Genomic DNA, 21,800 nt, shown 5'->3' on the forward strand with positions numbered 1-21,800 from the left:
AGTAGCATTTTAAACTATAGGTGTTAAATGCTTGAGAATTAAAAATGGCTGTAATTTCTAATGAACAATACAGGAATAAAAGATTCTTTAGAAATATACTTCATGACATTCACTTGATTCTACTTTTTCATTTTCTGTGATACCATGTAGGCCCTCCACTGGCCAAGTAAGCATAAGACAAGTTTTGTGGGTTTTTGTATGTTATTTTTTTCCAAGAAAACCATAGCTCCTGAACAGAAATATGCTCAATGTGAACTGGACATAATGACATGCAAAGTCACTGGCCACGTTGGGAAGAATGATTCTCTAGACTGAAGCACACCTAAAAATGTTAACATTTACAGTCACTACTAAGCTTACATATTAGTGTAATGATAAGATAAATTAAAAAGACTATACCACTGTAACTTATTCACCCCACTTATTTTCTGCTGAACATGATTCCTTGATAGGATTACTGCCTGTTTGCAGTATAAAACTTTACTGCCTATAAGCCCTTCTATCTTCAATGATCCTACAGAAACTGTAGTTTTGGTGTATAAGATGCTATCCTGGAACCAATTTCTGCCTGCACTATATCAACATTACTTTGATTATGATCTCTCTGCATGTCTTCAGTAATAAGAAGGTGTGCTTGGTTGTCAAGGAGAATAAGAGTAGTTTCATTTATTAGTCAGCACTGCCTTCTTTTTCTTTATGTCTCTGTCAGTGGAACTTATCCTCCTAGCTCCTATTGCAGTATTAAATCACTAACAAAAAAAATGGAGCTACAACTGGTAGAAAATCAGTGTGAGTGAAAGGTGAATCAAGCATAGTAGTATATTTCAGCTAGATTTAGCTAGCTGTTGTTTCCAGATACAACTCACTGTCCTTCTCTCACCCCAGTGACTTCATCCTCACTCCCTAATGACTATGTACATCACTGGAAAGTTTCACTTTTTCTTTTATCTCATTAGACAAGTTAACAGGAGCATCATGACCTCAAAAGAATGCTTTCTTTCAAGATTAGATTTTTTCATGACCGAACAAGTCAAAAGTAAGGTTAATGGAAGACAGGTATATGGTTAAGACATTGGCCTAGTGCTTAAGTTGATGTAGGTTCAGTTCCTGGCACTGTCACAGCTTTCTCCCGTGCAAATAATTGATAGCTAGATTCCATAAATATTCCTGAAACTAAGTAGTATCTTTCTGTGCAAAGAGCTCTCTTTATTTAGGATAAAGTACTGTTTAACATCAGTGAAGATAAAAGAATCTAACTCTTAATCTTTCTGTCTTAATTCCCCTTCAGAATGCAGTGGTTAATTTGTTCTCGGTAATCAGGAACCTTGAAATTCAACCTTCATGAGTAAAAGTATCCCAATAGCCCAAAAGTAGCAGACCATTAGATATAAGTTTTCACATTTGCAATGTTGGCCATAAGAAAACTACATGCTTAACTGTCATAAAAAACATTGTCATCTTACCTGTGCTTATTTTTTTTTTTTAAGTAATGAATGCTTCTGGCTTCTAGAGAAAGGTTCAATTACTGAAAGTCTAAACAAGACTCAGACAATACTTTCCAAATTACTGCACAAGTACAAAGCTGAATCTTGATTATTTCTTATTCTCGATTGCTGCATAGAGTAGTGTACAAGGTTGGATGCTTCTTGCTGACAAAGCCCTTCACAATGATATCAGATCTCAGTAAACAGAGCCTATAGCTCCAGAACTGAGCACATATTGGAGTAAATCTGCTGAAGTTAACTGTATTAGACAAATACAAACCTTGTGTGAGTGAGAAGTGAGCCATGCCCTTCCTAGTTTCTTCTTTCTCCCTCTTTTCTGGTGTCATATTTTTTCTAACAAGGGAAAGAAAAACGTAAACATCTGTCTCTATAATAGATTAGATAACAGTGGCCTCCTCCTAATTGCTTACACCCTGGAAGGACGACTGTCATATAAGTAGAAATAGAAATTGTAATGTGTGACAATAGCTGCACCCATGGATACAGTGAAAGATAGAGAAGACAGATTTAATTTCAGTATTATGCAACAGCCATTCAAACTTTCTCCCTCTAACTAGTTGATGCAGGAATAAGAGTGCCATGTTTGTCGTTTATTATATTCTTTCATTTCCCAGAATACAGCTGAGAACAAGTACCTTGATAAAATCCTGGTTACACACTGCAAAATATTGTATTGTTTGTTATGCAGTCAGAAGGATTAACTCCGGGAAACAGTCATTCAGTTTCACGTTGTACATCAGGATTCTTTTGTTCTTACCTCCTTCAGGGAATCACATCACATCCACTCCATGCAAATATCTCCAGATGCCACTAAGATGAACTAAACTGTAAGATTGGAAGGCAAAGCAAGCAATTGTTCATTATCAGCTTGACGCCAAGCCCACTAGGGGCAGTGGAAGTCTTTCATTGATTTTAATAGATTTTGGATCAGGTTCTATATAAGTAGCTTCTGGCACCTGATTCATAATCCTGGCTGCACTAAAAGATTTCCCAATGACTTCATTGATGCTAGAATTTCACCCAATTACACTTTTTGCATTTTTATTCATTTGACAATCCAAATAAATCAGAATTTTACATTGGCTATGAGATAAGGAAGGCATGGAAGGTCATAACATGATTGATCATCCTTCTACCACACACAATGGTAAGCAGTAGTTATTTATTGTGAGAGCATATACAAGAAAAAGAAAGAACGTGTTCTCATTATGGATGGATGACTGTATTACTGTTGTCCTCCTGGATGCACTATAGTGGGAAATATCCAAATGTAGCAATGACCTACTGGTTTCTAATTATCTTGTCCTAAACCTCGATAAACCTGCCCATTCTTGCAGTAGTGAATTTCTGTCCAGAAAGCATTTCCCTTGCCAAAGTATATATTTTTTGGCAGCATCTGGCACTTTCCAGCCCTGGAATCTGACGTAGGCTTGTAAATTGTGCTAGGTTGGCAAGGTTTTCACCCTCTAGAGCACTGAATTGGTGTAAAATAATACATTATATTGTTTCCCACTCTTTCTGCTCTTTTTTTTTTTTTTTTTCCCTCAAAAGAATTCTAAACTCTAAAATTTCCATTTCATATCCCAGTGCAATACTCAAAAAACTATAGGTCTTTCTCTTCACACGTTGCAACTGGCTTAGGAACTACTGTGTGAAGGAAGCATAATGGCTCTATCATATGCTTAGTGTGCTTCATGGCCTCCAAAGCAGCAGTTCCATAAAGAGGGCAAAGTACGGTGCAGCTGCATGTAAGAGTAAATTGTTACAAGTGCTGTACCTCAGAAATAAGTTTAGGCAAAGAGGATTTTTATTTTTATTATTATTATTATTTATTTTTATTTTTCAATTTAATATACAATGAAGAAAAAAATGTTTCTGAAAGAGTATTTCTAAATGAAAAATCAGCCTTCTCCTACTGTGTAACAGACTACCTGGTAAACAAAGAAACACAAATTTAAAATTAAGACACCTTTTGGGATAAATCTACATTTGTTGGGTAACGAACTTTACAAAAGTGAAATAGTTGTTTTATTCACCACTTGAAATGTTAAAGAGTTTTCAGTTTTTTATAAGGTGCAGCTTATAAATGTTAATTACTCAGGGAAAATTCTCCTTGAGTAATTAAGTCAAGACTTAATAGATTTCTCTTATAGAGGAGTATTAAATGAGCGCCTATGCTTTGCCTGTCTTACTTGCCTGGTATTTTAAAGGACAAGGACCTTAACAGCAAGTAAAGATCTTCTTGCCTTCTTGACTCAGTAATTAGTGCGATCCAGCATTCTACAAAGCAGTAGCTCTCTTGCAATATCTCACTATTAACAAGTGCATACGCTTTCATGAAGATTTTACTTGTGCATACTGATAAAGCTTATCCTCTATTCTCATGCATATTAAATTAGACTTCAGAGCTAGATCATCCATTCATTGAGCATTTATAAATGCTAATATATGCTTATTTTGATGAATACAAACAAAAATCAGTCTAAGCATAATTATTTTTTTGGCACTGACAAAACATTGAAGGAAAATGGAAGCTAAATATTAAATATTGTAGCTTCAAAATACATGCAACTTATTTACATGAAAATCAGATTTCCGACTTTGCAAAGTTGAAATCATAAGGTATTTCTGTTAAGGCACTTTACAACAGGTCATAAGATTTGTTTTTTGCTTGCTTGTATGTTTGTTTCAATACTTCATAGAAGAATCAAAATAAAGGCATTTCCCACTGATTGAACATTGACTCATAATTTTCCAAATACTGATTTGAAATTCCAGAGTACTCTCAAGAAGTATTCCTGATATAATATTAAATCATTTGTCTAAGATCGTGAGGAGATTAAAAGTGATATCAACACACATATTTTGCATACACATTTATTTATAATGCACTATAGGGAAGGATACTAGCCTTACTGTACAAAACATAGTAAAAGAGGCATGGAGATACATGATTAAATGGCAGACTGGATGGAATGCTTTTTGGAACAAATATGGGTCATCATATTTAATTGCTAAAATGGAAATGGAAATGGATTCATACTCCATCAGCAGCATATTTTGTGATTTAGGACAAAACACTTGCAATGGAAATCATCTTGTTTGACTTCAGTTACCTAGAGGTTATGTGTATACTCTAAGAGAAGATCAGGTAGCTTTATATCTAGTCAAAGAAAGAACACAGGGTCTTTCAGAGGACAATTAATTTTGAGTAATGCATCTAAAACAGACTAAGCCACTCAGACGTACCTGCCTGTTGACTACCTTAAACTAGACCCCTAATTTTCAGATAGTGAAACTGGGTAAAATGAATGGCAAACTCAGCATCCCTATTTGCCACTAAAAGGCCGACACTACCTGGAAGTCAAAAATACTTCAAGCCACCAGCTCCCAGCCTGGATCCAGTGTACAAGATGTTGTAGTTCTACATTGCAATATAGCAGTAGAGAGCCTCGTCGTTGTTCAGGCATGGACAAATTCTCTCTGGCTGACCTACTGCCCCTCAGTATGCCTATATACATACAGATATTGTAGGCTACAAATTAGACATACTGGTAAATGAGAAAAAGAGTTTGTCATCACACCACTTTGGAGGATCACTTACAGAAACACCCCAAAACTGCTGTCAGTGCTTCAAAATTGTACAAATTATATTACCCTGATAAGAAACATATCGAGATTCTCTGGTCAAAAAGAAAATCCTCACAAGATCACTGTACACTAGTAGGTCAATAGCCTTTCATGTTACTTTAAAAGCTGCAGTTATAACCAAATGTTGACTCTATTAGTAGGTTAGGAATATGGTTCACTCTTTCTCAGATTTATTATATTTTTCTGAATTACAGTCTAAACAGCATTCTTGAGTTCTACTCCTGGGCTGAAAAAGACACTATGTACAGCACATATAAAGAGTCACATAAAACCTCGAGGACACAATACCACAGTTCTTTCTAGAGTCCTCTAAAAATAGTTTAGTTTTGTGTTTATTCTGGGCTGTTTCTCATGTCATTTCCTCATGCTAGCGTTACAACAGTAGATTTTAATTCTCTAAAGAATGTCTAGGTAGTTTGACAATTGAAACTTTTATAGTCCACCTACACCAGTGCTTCTAACATTGAGGCCATCAGTCTAGCAGAAGCAATGGTAGCATCAATGAAATATTTGGAGTTGGGGGGTGGGAAGAAAACAAAGAAATCAAGCATAAACCAGCCCTACTGAATTACTCCACTGGCTTTGCATTATTTAAAGGGAAGTGCTGTTAGTATAGAAGCCAGCTGTTTAACTATTGGAATTCTGGAACTTGGCCTGCTTTCAGTGAACTTCAGAACAGTGTGACTAAACTTTGTATCTGCTTGTAGCACATGGAAAGAAACATTCACATATTTGGTACAGTAGATTAAATGAGAGCCAAAAAATCTATTAAGTAAACTTTGACCTACATGATATGAGACCTCTTTTGAGCCTGCAACTGACAAAAAAGGAAAGAAACCTCCAAGGAAATCAGTGTACATCAGCAAAAAGGAATGCCTAGGACTGTTATATGTCCACAGGCAGCACTTTGAAGGTTGAGTAAATATAAGGAACTTTTTGATAACAGCTGGAAGGCAGCAATGAAACTGTGTCAGAAGGATGAGAATGAGCTATATGGGTGCCCAGTATATTGACACAGACGAATCAGTCAGTATTTTAAAGCAGTATCATCAAAAATTAAGGAATAGAATACTGATATAAAATGTGCAGAACACATAGCCATTTATTTATTCATATGGATTTCGGTCTACAGATTAAGTTGTTAGTTAAATTAGTCCCTGTGTAGGAGATCACTCAGACGTGTTCTTAATGTTGAATATGTGCCCAACTAACTGTGCAGGAGCTTGAACATTTTCTTAGATCTGCATACATACTTTGATAATGATCAGCTGGGACCATTTTGATCCTGTAGTCCTTCGAGAAGAAGATGAGCAGAGTACCAATAATACTTGCAGAAGTGATAGTAATTACTTGTAATTCTTGATCTCATCTTTGCCTGTAGTAATGATATACACAGCAGCACGTAAGAGGACAGCAGTAATTTCAAATGTATTGATCTTAAATTAATGTAGGCACTAGACACTTCTGAAAAGTACAGCCCAGAATAATGATTACTGAAAAATAATCATTTTTTCCTATTAATTTCTATTCACTTTATTTACCTGCTATACAGCACTTCAGATAATATCAGTTTCTATTTCCTACAGAATTTAAGGATATTTGATTAGGTAGGTCTTTCAAAAACCTTAGGAAAACTTTTTTAAAGGGAAAGTTAAATAATATCATTTAACTTCACAATACTTATATTATTCTTTTAATGAAGGATGAGTAGCTAGTACGCCATGCAATACATGAATATTTCAGTCTATAAATAAATGGTGTTTCATTGCTGACCACGTCACTGATGTGTTAGTGATTTAATTCCAAACTCATTACATTTTCCATAGAGGTTTTTAAAACTGCTGTAGGACATTATATCCTTCTTGATAAAATGAACATTCTGTCATAAAGAAGAACTTGTCTTTGGTCTGGCTAAAGTAAAAATAATTTTGAAGTATGCTGAAATTTTACCTGAAAGATTCTAAAATTCAGGATCTGCATTAACTATTTAAACATACAATTACACGGGAGGAATGTTGCTACTGATTACTAAATAAGGCAGGTAATGCTTCATGGGCTATTCAAGTATTTTATCAACTTTATAAACAGTTGCATTCAGATACTGAAGGGTAAAATAAATTGCATATGATCACACAGGTCAGTAGCTAGATGTGAATAAAACTTAGGACTTTTTAAAGTTTGGGAAGAAAAATAAATGTGGATGGGAAGACATGATACACAAATGAATGAGATATATTATTAAAGCTACAGTACATCCCATAGTTCCTCTACTTCATGTGTAGTCAAATCAAATGTATTGCTGTGAAAACGACCATATTTACCAGAAGGTCATAGATTTCACAATACAAACAATACTGATACACTCACAGAATGCTATATATCCCATTGCATATCACTGCTTTTTTTCATATGCCTTCAGTAAAAAAAAAAAATAAATAAATAATTAAGGAAAGAATGCATCAGAATACATAATTGAGCAAAATTTAAAATGGCAAAATACGGGTAAAATTGTGTAAGTATAGGCTTGGCATGGACAAATTGGGAAGAACTACTGATTATTAAAAAGGATGAAGGACTTTCCAAAAAAAATCACCTCTACCAACCAGTTCATCTTTGGCTTATTTAAATGCTAAATGTTAACAATGATAAATAACAAAGGAGGTAACAAATTTTTGAGACTTTTGAAATTTTACATTTCCTTTCATTTTTCCCATTATAAACCTTCCTTATACAAATGGATCCCATAAATATGCTGCTATCAGCCAATATTTCTTCCTAGAGGAACATGCTGACCAAAATATACCACTAAGAAAAATTACCCTAGTAAGTGCTCTATAGAGTAAATAATTGGCTTCAGTAAAGAACAAGAACACTTGTTTTACAAAATGACTTTGCAAGTTAGAGTCTAGCAACTCATGGAAGAAAGACTTCTACTATCAAGTTGTGTTGTTAACCTGTGGAAGTTCTTAGCACAGATATTTCGTCTTATTGACTTTAAATTTTGTCACTGATAACATTGTCTATCTATTATGAATGTCATGAGGATCTGACATCTGTGTGATTCTTAAAAGTGCAAAATAATATTAATCCTAAAATATGCTATTGGCTTGACAGTTTTCTAGGTAGAAAGATCATGGAAAGCCAGTTGAAACTAATAAATAATCTGTCTCTCTTTATTTTTACTATTATCAGTCATGGGATGATAATAGTAAACACATGATTACAGCATGTCAAGGGATCAACTAAACCTAAATGCCTGTTAGCTTATGTGAAATACCATTCAAAAGAAAAATCATAGAATCATAGAATGGCTTGGGTTAGAAGGGACCTCAAAGATCAAATAGTTTCAAGCCCCCTGCCACAGACAGGGATGCCTGCTACCCACTTGATCATGTTGACCAAGGCCCCATCCAACCTGGCCTTGAACACCTCCAGGGATGGGACATCCACAACTTCTCTTGGCAACCTGTTCCAGTGCCTCACTACCCCTACAGTGAAGAATTTTGAATATCTAATACAAATCTATTCTCCTTTAAAGGTTTAAGACCATTCCCCCTTGCCCTATCATTTATCTGAGAAGAGTCCCTCTCCATCCTTTCTGTTAGACCCCTTTAAGTACTGAAAGGCCACAGTGCAGTGGCCAGAGCTTTCTCTTCTCCAGGCTGAACATCCCCAGCTCTCTCAGCCTTTCTTCATAGGAGTGGTGGTGCTCCAGCCCTCTAATCATCTTTGTGGCCCTCTCCTGGACTCACTTTAACAGGTCTACATCTTTTTTGTTCTGGGGGTCCCAGAACAAAATGCAGTACTCCAGGTGGGGCCTCATGATGGCAGAATAGAGGGGAACAATCACCTCCCTTGATCTGCTTGTACGATGTATTTGTTTAAGACAAATTGGTAGACTGAGAAAAGAAAGGTGAGCTTAACTAATCAACAGTTCATGCCAGTTCAGCTGGATCTATTAAGAGAAGTTACACCTTCATATACAGGAACAGAATTTGCCCTTCCATGTTTTAAATGGGAGTAAGACAAAATGTTGAAGAGCTCCGGGTATCCAACACAGTAATGACACTCCAGATTTTATCACGACTGCTGAATTTCAAAAGTGTTAGGCTATGAGAATCAGATTAATAGGCTTTAGAAATATTTCCAGGGAAAAACTTGTAACTTATAACTCAGTGAGTGAAAATGGTCTGGAAAACAAAACAAAACAAAAAAGACACCAAAACAAACAAACAAACAAACAACAACAAAAACAGAAACCACCAACTCTGTATCTTTCCAGTGATACACAGAAAACAATGCACACACACAAATCAAAATATTACCGTAATCTACTCCTGGCTTGCTATTCTCTTTAGTCTTATGAAACAAATTATGTAGCAGACAATGTACAGTATAGAGGTCCTCAGTGGATTGCAATATACCAAGTAAGCATGTTTTTCTTTTTGTTTAATTTATAGTCCCTGGAAAAAGACATTTAAAAACCTATTGTCTGGGTTTACAAAGCTCATGGGGATAGTTAGTTCTTAGCTGACTGTACTGCTGGCTAAAATGTTAGACATACTTTACCACTAGAGGTCTTTTCATTTACGGATGTACTGAGGCCTCAAGGGTTCTTTGTCAGTGGACATATGTTTTAATCACAGAGAATTGCAAAATGCAGTTGTTGTCTTCAAATTGACAACTGCAGACCAGGTACATGGATATTAATCTAGAATTTGCTGTATAAGCATAAGAGGCAAGAATTTCTCAAAGAGAAACTGAATTTCCATCTTTGTTGATTTGCTCTTTTCCTTTATTTAGCTTGAGTAATTTCTTAAAACTGAATTCCTTGCCAAACCCTGTAAATAATAGATTTAAATAGATTTTAGTCACAATGATAAAAATGAAGGGAAGAAAGAAAGAAAGAAGTGAAAGGGAAGAAAGAGAGGGAAGGAAGGAAGGAAGGAAGGAAGGAAGGAAGGAAGGAAGGAAGGAAGGAAGGAAGGAAGGAAGGAAGAGAGAGAGAGAGAGAGAAAGAGAGAGAAAGAGAGAAAGAAAAAAAGAAAAAAAGAAAGAAAGAAAGAAAGAAAGAAAGAAAGAAAGAAAGAAAGAAAGAACGAAAGAGAAAGAGAGAAAGAGAGAAAGAGAGAAAGAGAGAGAGAAAGAGAGAAAGAGAGAAAGAGAGAAAGAGAGAAAGAGAGAAAGAGAGAAAGAGAGAAAGAAAGAAAGAAAGAAAGAAAGAAAGAAAGAAAGAAAGAAAGAAAGAAAGAAAGAAAGAAAGAAAGAAAGAAAGAAAGAAAGAAAGAAAGAAAAAGAAAATGATTGAGCTGACTGAATCAAGTTATTTCATTTTTCTTGGCTTTTGGTGAAATATTCTTTCCTTTTTTCCATATTTTGGAGTTTTATCCAATGTGTATCGTCTCTAAATGGAAACATTTAATGCTGAAAATGTCAAAACAAAACATTTAATCTTTTCAGAATTTTACTGTCTGAAACCAAATTCTACCAGAATTTAAAAATAGATGTAGTAAGTCAGCAACTGCTTTGTGTGTGTGTGTGTGTGCATGTGTGAATTTACTGTTCATTCATTTCTCATATAATAGAACAACCACACATCCAACTGGGTTTTATTCAAACGTGTCCAGGAAATAATGGGTGTGTAATCTTTGCATAGTATGGCAGTGAAATCTCTAGTTACTAAAGAAATCAGAAATCCCAGGGAAAAGAAAAAAAAAGAGAGAGAGAGAGAGAGAAAAGACAGTTTGACAGTTCTGTAAATGAAAATGTCACCCTTTACTGTAGCTGAGTGAAAAATGCAATTAAAAAAAAAACAAAACAAGTATTTCCCACAGATGCCCTGTAAAAACACAAAACACAGGAACAATCATGTTATGTCAGTCCAATTTTCCATCTTGTGTAAAGCTATATAATATTAAACACTGTCTGTATCTGTTCCATCAACCATCACCCTATTTTTGCTGCATATCATTAGTTACTGAGTTACCTCATTTCCTGTTTCCCATTAGTTTTTGAGCTTGCAGATCTTAGACCCTATGCAGTTGTATACAATATTTATTTCCCCTTTGGAGCATACTCTCTCTTCATATAGTGGCTCAATGAAGCCTTTTTCAATAGAAAATACTTGCCTACTGCACAGGCATAATCTTTAAACACTAGCTACCTCAATCAGCTCAATAATTAGATTTCATCCAAAAGCTAAAAAGTAAATTCCCTTTGCAAGGCTTCTAACTGCCAGATTACAGCTTCCTTCCTCTCAATTTTCAATGCCAAGACAGTTCAAGAAAATGTTTTAATAATACTCTTCTAAGAAGATGTAAGTTTGCTCAAATGCTTAAATAGCAGCTATCCATAGACAAAGATCCAAGCTGGCCATTTCCAGGAATATCTTTGGAAGCTGTATCTAAGGACATTGTTTTAGAGCAGATACACACAGGCAGCCTCTACAACTGTCATTGGTGATTCAGTTAAAATAATGCAACTTAATATGAATGCTGCTGAGATCTTTGCATTTTCTTTCTAACATAAAAACTTTCCATTTGTGTTTTGAATAGGTAAGCCTACAGGGTATGGATCCAGCAGTAGACGCTTACACCACAAGGGAATAGTGGATGAATGCTGCTTCCAGAGTTGTGACCTGAGGAGGCTGGAGATGTACTGTGCTCCAATAAAGCCACCTAAGTCTGCACGCTCTGTACGTGCTCAGCGCCACACTGATATGCCAAAAGCACAGAAGGTAGGCCAGGCCAAAAAATAAAATGCTCTATCTATTTTAGGGAAGGAAAATTGTGTCAAGGCTGATAATGTAGCAAACAACTGATGTGTTCTACCTGCTAGGGACAATAACAATTAGTGTATTTTTGGAAAAAAATACATGGTAGGAAATAAGGAGGAGATGAAGTGTTCTATCTCACCTCTTAGAATAAAAAAGTGGATTTGCTAAGCTAGTAATTATGAGAGCTTATCCTGTTTCTGGGTATTAACTGACAACTACTCCCATAATCCAATCATAAATAGCACCTAAAAATTCCTTCAAAAAGAAATCAAACTGAGTGTCAAAAAGAAATCAAACTGAGTGTTTATATACTCATCTATCCACAAACTACTCACTCATCCTTCTTTCTAAGGAAGAGGTAGAATGAGTGGTCATAAGTGCTTCTGTTATTCATTTCATTGTGTAAATGAACAATCTTATTTTTTTTCTTTCATCATAATTTTGAGTTTTTATTTTTTTTATGTACCTGAACTAAATGAATTACATTCATTACATTCTTAATTTTAACTATTTAATGATAAAAATGTATGTTCTCCAAGCACTTCAAATATTCATTGGTACAATTTGTATAGTTCTGGAGTTCAGTGTATCCAGATATTTCACCTTGCTGTATTAGATACTGTACATATATGTAGTTAAATCTCATTTATCTTCAACAGAACCTGTAGTTTAGGTAACAGATCTTAGAATAGGCTACCATTAAGCTCTCTCCCAACTGTCTCTTCCATTTGAGTTCTGAGTATCTGTTTTACATATTATCTGTCATCTTCTGCCTCCAGTGACATATTTTATTTTTGTTCACAGTTGTAATAGTTCCAGCATCCATTTCTTTTATATAAACTAATCTATAAAAGGGAATCCATTTCACCTCTTCCTCAAGAGTGTTAAACCTTTTAAAGGAATTTCTATATGCTTCTTCTTGGGAAGTATCGCCTCAGACATGAGTATCTCAAAAGACTCACATGACAACAAGTGAAGTCTACATCAGGTAGAGCTCAAAAATGGACAAGAAAACCCTGTGGTTTATTCCTATCTGGGCACACAGATATCTAAGTCTTGTGGAAAAAGAAAGACGAAAAGAAAGATGAAAACAAGCTTGGCCAGTAATCTCCGTGTTTCCTCCCATACTTGTTACTTTGGTGATTGGTAAAAAATTCTGTAACGCCAAGTGAAAGGAGAGGAGATACCTGTTAGCCCTCTGATAGATACCACTAACATAACACTTTCCATGGAGGGCTAAGAATTATGCCATTCTTTAGACAGATGTCTTTTTCTTTTTTGGTAAAAGGACAGACAGGGAAATATTTTCCTTATGAACTAGAAAGGTCAGAAGAAAGGCCTTGCATATTTGAGCAGCAGCAGAGAAGGGGGTGTTCAAAAGGGAACTGTATGTGGGAAAAAATAAGAGTGAGTATGTAGTAATTGAGACAACTTAGATGCAGAAAAAAAGCATCCAGGAAATGAAAAGGAGAGAAGACAAGAGGTGAAAGGGACACTAAAAAGCAATGTAGAGCAGAGGAAAATAAAAGAAAATTAATTAGATTAAAGGCTCAAAAAGTGAGAAATGTTGAAGGACTGAATAAACCATGTTGCATCACACATAAAACACAGAATTTTGAGGTAAGGGGAGAGAAAACAAAACTAGACAAAAATTCACATTAAAGAAAACTAATAGTTTTCAGGAAAACTATTTTTTTCCTAAAACAGGAAAAGGAGAGAGGTGAACAGAAGCAGAAAAATTATAAGTGCTTCTTGAAGGGAAATTGGCAATAAAATAATAGAAATCTGATGGGAAAAAAAAAAATCCTTAAGCTCTGTTCATGGGTAAAATTAGATTGAGGAAATAAAAAATACAGAAGCAGTAGGAGGAAGTATAATTCAGATTTATGGTAAATAAGGAATATATAGTTAAATGAAACAATGCATTAAGAAAAAACTATGTGAAAAGGCTCTAATACATATTCTCAAATAATTGTTTTTTCTTTCATTTTGCTTTTTGCCGTGTACAGGCCTCCATTAAAGAAAGACAATGCCATGATTTTTTTTGGATAGGTTCCCCCAGTATTATATTATTTACATATATAAATATATATATATACACACAATATAATATATAATATATATTATATTATATATATTATATTGTATATATTATATATAAATATATAAAAGTATATATTTTTATATATATTATATTTAGCTGATTCATAACATTGATATTTACTGATTTTAACAACAACAACAAAATACCAAAGACAAATTATTTTTCCAAGCTGAACAATTTTTTTTCTGCTTTAGAATATTTTCTCTGTGAATATTATCTTATACATAAGGCATAAATCTTATAATATATATAGAGAATTATATATGTAAGATAATATATGTATATGTGGTCTCTGCATTTTCTTATTTCAGTATAGCATTTAAGGCAGGATTAACTGAACCATATAATATGTTCTGTCACACAGAACATCTCAGATTTTGTACACGATCAGGTTTTCTTGCCTTTCATGCTTCCAATGTAGTTTTTATTTGGCATCTGCTCATAATCCATTTTAATAGAAAAATCATGGATTTTGGCTTTGGTTTAAGTGTTTTTATAGACGGCCTAGCTTCTTAAGTCCTTGAACAGATCATTCCTCCTATGTATAATTTGGTAGAACCTCAGTAAACTTATTTCAGTAGAGGAGGGTTGTTCTTCTGTTTATAAGTCATATTGATGCTGATCTTTAGTCATTTCATTACGAACAAATGTACTACACTACACACGCAAATCTCAGTGATGAGGGGTAGGCACTGAATGATTATTGTGGCCTGGGAATCCCCAAATGCCTATTTGCTGATGTAAGGCCAGCATCAAAAAACAGATTTAATCCAATTACAGAGACTGTGTGTGTAGAGTTTTGTTTGTTTGTAGCTAACAAACAAAATATTTCTTTCTCTACAGGGTTGTTATCTCTCCTGTTCTAAGACCTTTATTCACAAATAAATATATAGGTATATTGAAAACTAAAAACCAAATAATTAATATACATATTGCACAAAACATGCTTCACTTATTCACCAAAAATAAAAATAAAGTATTTAGAAGCACTTTGTTATTGCCACAGCTGCTGTAAACAATAGAGCACATATCCAACCTTAACTCTATCCTAATTTAGATAGCCAGCTTCCACCATCTCTGTAATTGCTCTTTCACAGTCAGCCTACACCAAAATTACCTTAAACTGGGGCAGCCAATGAATGCACCAGACATGCATAATTGCTTGCACAGAGAAATGAAGTATGCTTCAGAGCACAATGCTATAGCTACAGGCTAACCACTCCAAAGTCTCTAGTGAACAGATGGGATAACTCAGATTATCTTTCCAGCTGGATTTCAGCACTATGGGCCTTAAGGAAGTTGTGAACTACAGAAATATGTAGTTTTTGTTAGTGCCCAGCAGTCAAACATCCTTCTCAGACGTCTATCTAAAGGATACCAAACTCTCACTAGAGCATGTGTGCCCTACTTCAAAAGAAGTATCTCCACTACTCCCAGAAATATTTTATGCTCTTTGAGTCGTAGCCTACAGGGGTCACCAAACCTGCCTGGGTCAGCAGCTGTGCGTAATGAAAAAAAAAAATATTGCAATTTGAAATGCATTTTGAGCCTTCAAATTAACAACTGATACAAGCTGGGGAACATGATAGTCCATAGTGAAGTAGCAGCTCTGCTTTTAAATGCTCTGAAGCTGAAACAGAAGAGATGTTATTTTCTAATTTTTGGTGGCAACTGGACAATGGTTGGTCAATAAGAAAATGTAAAAATAGTTTTTTTTTCAGTAGCCATCATATGTAGATGTAACAATCATATCTGCAACAGCAATTATGCAAAACCAACACAGCTGGCTAAGACTTAGTAAGCTGTTTATATCTGTTGGTTCTCTTCTGAATGTGAGCTGCAATGGTAAAACAGAATAGGCTCTATCCCTATAATCTCCATTCAACATACTCTGTGTTCTAGAATATGTTGCCCTGATCATTGAGAGTCCTCAGTACAACAGCAGCTGTCCAGAAATACAGAAATGGCATAAAATATGTAAGAACTAGAAGTAATGAAATTGGTTTCTCCAATAAGTTTTTAAAGAAAAGTTAAGTAATTTAACTTGATTTTCACTTTAGTGTTCAGAGTGAAAAAAATAATAAATTAAAAATGTTCAGGTCAACTGTTCTGGACTGTTTAGGGAAGGGAAATAGAATTATCTTACATTCCACTGCAATGCTAAGGCCAAGGCCATAAAGACTTTTCTTTTCTTTTGTTTATTTAATTTGATTTATATACTTTATATTACTAATATTCATGATTTTTTCTATGTCTCATTATTACATTGAATTAAAAAAAAAATGTTTTGAAAAGCAAAAGTCAGATTTTTCACAATGGAACTGCTAGAATTGATTTTTTTTTTTCCAAAGGAAAACATTTTAATCTCAAAATAAAGCTTTTTGGTTTACTAAAGCTCTATTTTTATTTTATTTTTTGTTTAATTGACCTTCATTAAACTATTTTAAGCCTCCACAATACCTTGAATTTCAGAGAATTTAATATCACTTTAAAATCCCTTTTGCTTCTAACCAAAGCTACTGAAATTCAGTAGTTCACCTTTTTTAAGGTGAACTACTTAGTGTAGTGAATTAAGGTGAATTAATTATTAATGATAAGGTGAACTTATCATTAATTATGATAGTATTCAAAAACAAGATCCCAGTAAACCAAACAGTTAAAATTCCATAGAAATAATATTTATGAAAATATTTGCATATTTAAACAAATAGCAAAATTTAGCAGGATCAGAATCCAGCAAGTAATTCCTTATTCTTTTAAAGAATAAGGGAAATGTGAACATTTGATTGAATAATCCAAACAATTTCCAGGATGTCTTTTTCAGTCATTAAATGATTACTCATGAATTCAGTTTATCCAAAGCTTGCTTTGTTCATTTGCTCATTACTTGAATTCTCTTTTAAAAGCTTTGTTAGAATTGTTAGTGTTAAAAATAAGATACTTAGATACATACTAACTATTCATCTCACCAGAATGGTTAAAAATAGGAAATCAACTGCATATTACAAATCCATTATAAAAATCTACCTCTGTTGCAGTTAGTTATATATGCAGTTAGTTATATATATAAACAAACATTCATAAAGAGGACACACGTTAATCATATGTCAGCACATTTCTAAAACTAAGAGAGATGTTCCTGAACTTTTAACAAAGAGAATAGGTGTAAAACCAAAGCACATTATAGATCAAGATTTTTTCTTCCTCCTAAAACTATGAGAGCAATTGCTGACCTTGTTTTCAGATTAGAATCTCATTTAATGAGCAAATACTGATGTATTTGTATCAGCTAGTGAGGCAGGAGTAAGGAAGAGGGAGAAACTTTCAGGTTTTGAACTGGAAGGCAGAGTAATGGTTTAATCTATTTTTACACTAAGTTTATGTCTTGTATTTTAAGCTGTGTGAAAGAGGAACAAGAAGGAGAATTAATATTTTATCTTCAATGTACATGGTTTCATCTAGCTTTTCTTTCTTTCATTATTCTATTTTCTGAGAAATGCTAAAAAAATATATATTTTTTTGAGTCTATTTATCCTTAAGTGAAATGAGTTTTAACAGCAGTTTGGAAAACTGGTGAACAGAACTTTGAAAAACAACTGTTCTCTGTTCAAGAAAAGGAAATCAAGCTATTTCCACAATAATTGTGTGTATAAAGGAAGACTGTGAATTGGAATTAAGCAGTGTCATAAAACCAGTGGCAAAAAGTTCTTACCAATAAGACTACAAGATACTTTGAGAATTAACACATGAAGTCAATACTGCAAAGGCTGGTTAAATCCAGTAAATAAAGAAGAAGGAAAGAAAAACAAAACAAAACAAAACAAAACAAAGTAATTTCAGGTAATTTCATGCCATTACCTTGCACCCTAAGCAAAAAGACCAAAGAGGCATACCTCATGATATAATTTTGGTCTTCCTCAAATTTTTATTCCTTATCCTTCTTTAAGCCTTATTTGTGGAAAATACACATAAATGTATTATCAACGAAGTACCAACAGGAACTGGATTCTCTCAAAAGATCAGATACTAGCTAAAATCCTTTCAGATTTTATCTAATCATCAAATTTAAATAAATAGTAAGCAGAACTGAGAGAGAGGGGCAAATATGTTAATATTTTTACTTTATGAAAATGTCATTAAGAAAATAGAAAGCATATTGCATTATTTCACATTATTCTTTCTAAGATTGCCAGTATCTTCTGTAATTGGCTCTCTATCAACTCACAGGTACATTTACAGACCAAAATATGCACAACGGCAAATCCTAATTTGTTGTACATCAAAGACAGTGAGGGAAGCTTTAGGTATAGCAGATAGAAGTTGGCTTCTTCACTTCAGTAATTTCAAAAAAAAAAAATTGAAAGCAGAATTTGGCCTTTTTCACTTCAGAAAATTATTTCCACACATTGCTTACTTTAGTCTTATTATTTTGTTATTGACCACACTGCCCACAAAACTAAAAAGCTTTCAGATCGACCTTTGCTCACTGCTAAGATATCATATCTTAAATAAAACTACAAACATTATACCTCACATCTATTATCAATAAAGCAAGAGATTGGCTTTTAATGCCAATATGAGGTTTGAAAGTCCGTTCTAATAGTATAGGATTGATACTGTATGCTTCCCAGTAACCTTCATCTTAGTTAAATGACCTTCATTGTCAGTGGGGCAGTCGTTATCCTAATGTTAATGCTGCACTGTCTCCAAAAATCCATGTTTAAGGTGGTAGGCTTAAAGTCTGTTCACAAACACTTATGCAAAGTTGACGTTTTGCAACTGACATCTTAACATGCTTACTGTCTTTGTCCAGATCTAAATATCAGACCAGAGGACATGATCATTAATTTATTTTTAATTTCTTTTTCAAAGACTAGAGAAATAAGGCACAATTTTCTATAGCAGAGTAAATGCAAATTTAAAATCCTGATTCAGGCATTCACACTTGTTTTCAATAGTCTCAACATTGTGTACTTTGAAAAAATATGTTAGATGTGTCAAAGGACTTTCCTGCATGCATGTTAATGCTACCACCAACAGTGCCACTTCTATGTATTTATGGATCAAAACATTGATTCCAGGAGATTAACTACTCTAAAAGCAAACTACAATCTCCCCTCTATTTCAAAGCTACCCTGTGTGTTATGACAGCTCTTTTGCCACCTACATGCCACAGCTGAAACCCTGCTGCGTCATGGTATTTGCGTTATTTCAATGGTTAAGCCATTTTGAAGTCAGAAAACATTATCAGAGAGAATTTATCGCTTAGATGCAAAATAGCTGTTGTTTTATAATAAGGTTCTCAATTTCCTTCTTATAGATCATGAGTGTGCAGCCTTTAAGAATATATCACTTTTTTTCAAATAGCATGTAGTTTATAATTCTTTTCCTGTATCCTGGTGAGCTTTCCTCAAAAGGGAGAACCTAGGGCCAGCAGTGATAAGGCTATTTTGCTTTGTCACTATGAGGAAAGAACAAGGCAGATGAGTCAAGGAATTACCATCTTCTTAGTGCATTGTTATGAGATAAACACTTAGAATCATAGAATCATCTAGTTTGGAAAAGACCACCCAGATCAACAAGTTGAACCATCAGTCTGACCTACGGAGTCCCATCACTAAACTATGTCCCTTGGTACCACATCCATACCTCTCTTATATACCTCGAGGGACAGGGACTCCACTACCTTCCTTGTCATCCCTTTCCAGTGCTTGATCACCCTCTCCATAAAGAAGTTCTTTCTAATATCCATTCTAAACCTCCCCTTGCACAATTTGAGGCCATTTCCTCACGTCCTCTCACTTGTCACCTGAGAAAATAGACACCTCCTTGCTGCAGCCTCTTTTCGGGTAGTTGTAGAGAATGATGGCCTCTCCCATCATCCTTTGCTTCTCTAAGCAGTCCCAGCTCCCTCAGCCACCCCTCACAACTCCTGTTTTCTAGTCCCTTCACCAGCTTTGTTGCTCTTCTCTGCATATGCTTGAGCAAGCCAGTATCCTTCTTGTGGTGAGGGGCCCAAAACTGAAGACATTATCTGAAATGCAGTCTCACCGGTGGCAAGTTCAGGGGGACAAACACCTCCCTAGTCTTGCTGTCCATGCTATTGCTGTTGCAGGCCAGGACACCACTGGCCTTCCTGGCCACCTCAGCACACTGCTGCCTCATGCTCAGATGGCCATCGACCAGCACCCCCAAGTCCTTTTCTGCTGAGCAGCTTTCCAGTCACTCACGCAGTACTCAGCACTTACTCTAGTTTAATGTCATGCCAATAGACTTGACCAATTTATCCAGCCTATCCAGATCCCTCTGCAGAGACTTCCTACCCTCAAACAGATCAACATTTCTACCCACCTTGGTGTTGTCAGCAAACTTACCGAGGTTGCACTTGATCCTGTCACGTAGATCATTGAAAAAAATGTTAAACAAACCATTGTAGCATAAGGCAGGATCCTTAGCAGTGTAAGACTCATTGGAAGTGCTGCAATGATGCTTTAAGTGAAAATCAGTGAAAATTGAAGGGTTCATCCAGAATGAGTGCTTCAAGGTGAAAACTAAGGTACAAATTAGGGAAAACTAAAGACAGAAGGGTAGTTTTAGAAAAACTGGAAGAGAAACAAGTGACCAAACAACAATGTGTGTGTGTGTGTGTTTGTATGTGGGAGGGGGGAGGAAGGGGGATAATAATGATAATTTTTGGATAAGCAGAGTTCTGTTGAAGTTTTTGTTTCTATATTCAACCCATCCTAAGAAAATTATTCCATAATGCTAGAAGTAAAATTTGATGAAGACAAGCCCAAGCCCATATCCTATTGAACTGATCACAGAAACAGTGACTAGATGATTCATCTCTTTCTCATTTAGTGTTGGATTTTGGGATAAGAACATCTACAATAACAGATTTCCAACAAAGAAATTTCTTCGTTATGAATACTTTATTATTAACAGATTTGGCTTGTCAGTGATGATAATTTTTAGTTTGGCTCAATGTTATTACTTGTTGGTGGTATGATTAATATAGTGCTTGTTGGTTTTGTTGGTTTAGTTTGGTTTGGCTTTATATTCTAAAAATAGTAATTTAACTCATACCCATTAGAACACTATTTAAAGCCAGTGACAATCAAGAAGCTGTATGCGAGCTTAAGTTTTGTGATCCTTTGTCAGTTTATGATTTATTTTAAGTTTAATAGACACCACAAGCCAATGGAAAACTTGTATATAGAATATTGTATATAGGAAATCATTAAAAAACAACAAAAACAAGCTACCGTAATGCACTAAATCAGCTCCCATTTTCCTTCTGTCTATTGGAAAAGCAGATAATATTTCCAACACTTTTAAAAGTTTAGAGGAGATTACATTTCTTTTTCTACAGCTAAAATAGAAGACAATACAGTGGTAGAGCAACACAAACAAGCCTTTCTCAGGGAGATTTTTTATGTATGTCTTTTTTTTTTTTTTTTAAGGACAACAGACTTTTAATAATTTCTGTTAACCAAAAATTTTACTTCTGATGAGGACTATAAATATGGAGAGTCACTTGCTAATTCTGCCTCTAGTCTGGTACAGAATGGGAAAAGATTTGAGTCCAGCTAGTATTTACCAGCATGGTTGTCGTGGTTTAACCCGGCCGGCAGCTAAATACCACGCAGCCGTTCGCTCACCCTCCCCCCTCCCCCTCTGGGACGGGGGAGAGAAATGGAAAGTGAAGCCCGTGAGTTGAGATAAAGACAGTTTAATAAGACAGGAAAATAATAATAACAAAATA

At 34.8% G+C, this 21,800-nt stretch overlaps 1 protein-coding gene across 1 annotated transcript in view; it reads left to right on the forward strand.

The window, feature by feature from the left end:
* IGF1 (insulin like growth factor 1) overlaps positions 1 to 21,800 on the forward strand; it is a 53,219-nt gene that overhangs the window by 29,078 nt on the left and 2,341 nt on the right. Inside the window, exon 3 of the mRNA XM_032196378.1 lies at positions 11,711 to 11,892. Coding sequence (XP_032052269.1) covers positions 11,711 to 11,892 — 182 coding nt within the window. The remainder of the gene's footprint in view (positions 1 to 11,710; positions 11,893 to 21,800) is intronic.

This window comes from Aythya fuligula, chromosome 1 (assembly GCF_009819795.1).
Source record: "Aythya fuligula isolate bAytFul2 chromosome 1, bAytFul2.pri, whole genome shotgun sequence".
Lineage (NCBI taxonomy): Eukaryota > Metazoa > Chordata > Aves > Anseriformes > Anatidae > Aythya > Aythya fuligula.